Source organism: Lolium perenne, chromosome 3, assembly GCF_019359855.2.
Source record: "Lolium perenne isolate Kyuss_39 chromosome 3, Kyuss_2.0, whole genome shotgun sequence".
In the NCBI taxonomy this organism is placed as follows: domain Eukaryota; kingdom Viridiplantae; phylum Streptophyta; class Magnoliopsida; order Poales; family Poaceae; genus Lolium; species Lolium perenne.
Genome location: NC_067246.2, coordinates 304,706,811 through 304,712,038, shown reverse-complemented (window position 1 = coordinate 304,712,038; position 5,228 = coordinate 304,706,811). Strand labels below are relative to the sequence as shown.

Genomic DNA, 5,228 nt, shown 5'->3' with positions numbered 1-5,228 from the left:
CCAAGACAATATGAGTCTACAATTTAATAAATATGATTTTAAATGATCCACACATAGGAGCATATATATTACCAACAAATGTATGATAGTACTTTATACTACCTCCATCCCAATAATTAAGGCCTATATTTTTTTTCAGAAAGTCAAACGAAATAAAGTTTAACCAAATTTTTAAAAGAATTTATGAACAAATATGATATTTTATAGGTACCATATGAAAATATATTTCTATCTATCTAATGATATTGATTTTGTACCTTTTATGTTAATGATTTTTGATAAAAACTTAGTCAAACTTAACATAGTTTAACTTTCTGGAAAAAAATAGATCTTAAGCCTTGCGATGGAGGTAACTCATAGCTATAACTAATTTTATTGTAACTAGGGAGCACCTCTGGTAATAGTTGTAGGTGGGCCACGGATAGGAACAGCATGATGAGTGCAAGCACTAGGGACAGCGGCTCGGAAAGCGAGGGCGGTGTGTGCCGTGCGCGTTACCGAGTAATGAGTCAAACGAGCATGATCCATCAGCTCAGGCAGTGAGTACAGCACTCATTGCCTGCCTGCCTCAGCAGCAATGGCAATAGCAACACTGTCTCTGCGTTGCTTTGGGGGTGGTCGGCTAGGACTGGAGTAGTACGTGCGTGCCCCCACATTCCCTCGCCTTTAATTTACCCGCCCCAGGCTTTTGGATGGCTATGTATACACCCCCTGCTTCCTGCTCCTCCGCCGTGTTACCAGCTCCTCCTACCCTCCTCTCCTCTGCTGCCTCTCCTCCGCGCATCTGCTTCTTCTTCAGCTGCGAGATGGAGGTGAGCTCTCGGCCATGGAGATGCATTCCATCGTTCCTGTCTTGGTTTTACTTGGCAGAGTGAACTTCTGTATAGTCTGTTTCACTTGTAGTAGCTGAATCTCGCTATGTTCTGGATAGTGTGGCTCACTATGTTCTAGCAGTTCCTCACCGAGGGTTTTCGGGTTGGAACCTTTTGCATTGTTCTTCGACTGTAGTAACATAATATGCCCCTAGGAGCAGTAGCCTATTTCTTTTTTCCAACAAGTACATGTTCTACATCGCACAACCACTGTTCATCTCACCTGAAAGTTCTACTTCTCCAGCGAGACCAAAGTTTAAGAACGCTACCTGTACAGAGCATTCGTCGTACTTGCTGTTTCTGAACGCTTCTTCTCAATGTTCATGATTCCTCCTGTTTGAACAAAGCATTCAGCTTTCTTTCCCCCTTTTTTTCTTGAGGAAGATAACAAATGCGGTTGTTAAGTTGGTTCTTCTATTTCTGGTGTGGCAGGCGCAAGACGACTACGGCAAGTGGCGCCAAATCCCGGCATTCGGCGACTGGAACCACCTGTGGGACGACATGCCCGTCGCGCAGTACTTCGACCCGGCGGCCACCTTCTTCTTCACGGCGCAGGCAGGGGAGGACGACGTCGACCTCTTCAAGGTGCCGCACTTTGCCGCAAACCCATACACCTACAAGAAGGTCAGTGTCGTCACACACAACACCACCACAACTCTTATCTTTCCTCGATCTCATGAGCATTACTTCCAGATCAGATCAGGTTTGTTATCACCAACGTTTAACTGACCGTTTGCTTTGCGTATGCTTAACTGAAAATGCAGTGCGTTGTTCGAGTGAAGAAGGGGGAGGAGAAGGCCAAGGAGGGTGCTGCTCCTGTGCCTGGGAGGAGGAAGAAGGTTAGCAAGAAGCAGCAGCAGCAGGGGAAGGAGCAGCAGAGGAGGAAGCCCAAGTCGGCGGCGGCGGCAGCGGTAGACGAGGACCTGTACAAGATCTCCCCCAACGTGATCTGCAAGGTGCAGAAGGCAAGTTCCTACAATCTGATCTTTTTCAGTGATTTCTGGGTTCTTTTCTTTTTGTCTATTGCTAGGCGCATGTGTAACCAAACCAAGTGGATTTACTTTGGATGTCAAAGCAAAACATATGGATTTACTTTTGCTAGTTCCATGTCACGTCATTGACGCAAACCTTTTGCTTGGAGGGGGGGTAAGATAACCTGAACTTCCTTTTCCTTTGCAGAAAAGATAATCTCAACTTTTTACAAATGTCTTTTCTTACTTTCCTTGGATAAAGATTAATTCATGGCTCCACTTTGGCAAATAAAACAAAAGTGTGGTTAATTAGCCTCTGGTTGGATTATTGTCAGCGAGATCCTAATTGTGGTTCCCCGCAACAACAAAAAGAGAGATTCTAATTGTGGTCTATCTTGTGTTCTTCTTGCAGAAGAAGCTGCTGAGGAACTTGCTGGGAGGATGCCTGGGCCTCAACTGCATCGCCTGAAGACTTGTTTCATCCAGAGTTTGGTGTTAGGAAATCAAGAATGATCGAGTCGTGTGATTGTGTATGTACATCGTCTACTACTGCTACAATATATGGAAGTAATGGAAACCGATTGCTGCTTTGGCTCCTTTTTCTCCACATATAAATAAATATATAAATATAAATAAGGGTGTGTTGGATTCAAAGGATTTTAAAAGCATGTGAATAGAAGAACGCAGCAATAATGTGTCATAATATGTGAAATCCCAAAGACAAAAAAAAACGCATAAATTAGTTGCATGACTCGTTTGGTTGCATTAGAGTACGGGAAATTTATATAGAGATTGTCATAGACACATAGGAAAGGTCTAACCACATATTATAAATCTTATAGGATTGTAATATAGGAAATCAATCCACAGAAAATTTCTAGAGTTCAATCCTTTGAACTAAACGGTCTCTATAGCAAAAAAAAATCCTATAGTAAAAATCATACAAAATTCTTTTAGAAATCTTTAAATCAAGAATGCCCTAAGAATTAGAGCGCTTGGGATTGGCATGTTTCACTGCACCGATGATTATACTCCCTCCGTTTTTGTTTAACCTGCGCTTTGGCTTAAGTTAAAGTCAAATTTTATAAAATTTAACCAAATCTGTGGGAGAATATATCAACAACTACAAAACAAAATGCGTATGATATAAAGGTATAATTTATAACAACTCTAACACAATAGATTTTACATTGTCATTGTTGATTTAAAAAAAATATTTAGTCAAACTTTATAAAGTTTGACTTTGACTAAACCCAAAACGTAATTGTGGTAATTATGAACGGAGGGAGTAGTGATGATCCATCGGTGGCAGGCCACAGTTATACAATGTATTAATATTGATGGTATGTTTGGTTGCACGCCATTTAAAAAAAATGCTAACACCCATTGGGTCGCAACTTGCAATTCATCTTAGGCTGGTGCCAATGCATATCTTCACTCTCACCCGCCACGTCAGCTTTTTTCCTCACTCTCACCCCACGGTGCCAGTGCACGGGCTATAGTGACAGCTCTCACTTCTCTCTCCTCCACATCACTAATTCTTTTTTAGATTAGGTTATTTCACTCGATTTTTTGTAGACATTTAAAATAATGCAAGGAAATTATTTTATTCAACTAAAAATGTTACCGATTACATAATAATTAATAAAATTACATAATAAATAAAAATTCTACTCCTCTTCCTCTTCCTCTTCTTCCTGCTGCTCCTCCTCGTCCTCATCATCTTCCAGACCAAGCTCTTTTTCGCACATCTTGATCGCCTTCGCACTTGAATAGCTTAGCCTTCACTAAACCCTTCATCATGTTCCTCATGGCGAAGGATTTACTTCCTACCTCACTGCTTGATGAGGTTTCCTTCCCCTTCCTCCTTCCCCTACGTGCCGCGGCCTTCGCCCTATCGCGGCCCGGTGGACGCTCCTCCTCCGTAGTCGCGTCGCCAGAGCTGTACTCACCAGAAACTCCCAGACGGCTTCTCTTCGATGTGGAATCGGTTCCACTACCAGGACCAAGTTGTCCTTTCCACTTCGCTTCATTGCGAACAGCTTCCCACCAGTGGTGCCGTCTGAACGGCTGAGTCACTCTTTTGTCTGCGGCGTACCTCTCCATTGCCGCCTTCATGACCATATCATCGTCTGCTCCACTCTGACGTAACCCTGGTTCTTGGATGTAGTATCCATTGAACAGGGACACCTCCTTGTTGTAGGCGTTCCAATGATCCTTCAGTTGCTTGGAGGTCCGACGACGTGGACGAATCAGATCGCGCCACGTCAGCTAGCCGTTACACACTACCGCCCCTCTCTCGCCCTCCTCTCGCCCGCCTATCGCCCGCCTAACGCCCGCCTACCGCCCGCTCTCGCCCGCCTCGCTCTCGCCCCGCCCCGCCAACGCTGGCGCCTCGCTCCCGCCCCTCTCTCGCCTCCCTCTCGCCGCCAACGCAGGCGGTAGCCGGGCGGGAGCGGGAGATACGCCGGGCGCCCCCGCCGTCGCCTGCCACTCTCGTCTCGCCCCACTCCCGCCTCTCTCTCGCCCCGCCTCGGGCGCTACCGCCCCGCCTCCAGCCCGCAATGGCACCAGCCTTACATGGGAAAAGAGGGACATAAATAAGGCAGCATAATATTTAAGCCAATAAATGGTCTTGAGAATGAAGATTATGAAGTGCACTGAATTTTATTTAAACTTAGGCTTTGTATGAGCAAATTCAAAACAAAATAACAACTCTCTCACAGGAAAACAAAAAGCTACAGATCCATACAACGGGAGGAAGCAACTGTACACATGTCACAACACATTATTCAAACCTTAGAGCATCTCCAACAGAGGCTCTAAAATTTGGCGCCGTAAAATTCGTTTGCAACGCGCTCGTTCCGGATATAGCGCGTGACGCAGGCGCGAGCTTCGTCGGAGGCTCTATTTTAGAGCGCAAACAAAGAGGCAAAAAACGCCCCTTCGCCAGAGGCTGTAAAATAGAGCTCCGCAAACAAGTTTTTTCGACATACATACATCAAACAAGATCAAACAGGCCACAGTTAAATCTAAAAAAATCAACTAAAATTTACAACTCTACGGGGAGCTTATCCTAACTAGCAATTGATCTAGCTAGCCAGAGCAATCGATTGATCTAGCTAGCCGGAGCAACTCTGTACCATTGATTGCCTGCCCGCGCGGCCAGAGCAATCGATTTCATCCTCGTGCGGCCGGCGCAGCTCGCATCGCGGAGGCCAGCGGAACTCGCAGCGTCGGGCAAGGTCGGGCGCGGCCGGCGGACCTGCAAGCTCGCAGCGCGGCGGCCGGCGGAGCTTGCAGCGCCGGGCAAGGTCGCGCGCGGCCGGCGGAGCTCGCAGCGCCGGACAATTTCGGGCGCGGCCGGTGGACCTGCGGAGCTCGC

General features: G+C 46.2%; 1 protein-coding gene across 1 annotated transcript; it reads left to right on the top strand.

Annotated features, from left to right (window-relative positions):
* Nucleotides 1–655: 655 nt before the first annotated feature.
* LOC127345317 (uncharacterized) lies at nucleotides 656–2,439 on the top strand. The gene is made up of 4 exons (XM_051371776.2): nucleotides 656–812; nucleotides 1,305–1,496; nucleotides 1,637–1,837; nucleotides 2,256–2,439. Exons 1-4 carry the CDS (start codon nucleotides 693–695, stop codon nucleotides 2,310–2,312), a joined length of 570 nt encoding a protein of 189 aa, XP_051227736.1. The 5' UTR covers nucleotides 656–692; the 3' UTR covers nucleotides 2,313–2,439.
* The last annotated feature ends 2,789 nt before the right edge of the window (nucleotides 2,440–5,228 follow it).

Bases quoted from the DNA above. Each gene is read 5' to 3' on its own strand.
- LOC127345317 (XM_051371776.2), top strand. From the start codon at position 693: ATGGCTATGTATACACCCCCTGCTTCCTGCTCCTCCGCCGTGTTACCA. The intron at 1,497-1,636 runs GTCAGTGTCGTC...CTGAAAATGCAG, and splicing joins ACCCATACACCTACAAGAAG to TGCGTTGTTCGAGTGAAGAA. The intron at 1,838-2,255 runs GCAAGTTCCTAC...TTCTTCTTGCAG, and splicing joins TGATCTGCAAGGTGCAGAAG to AAGAAGCTGCTGAGGAACTT.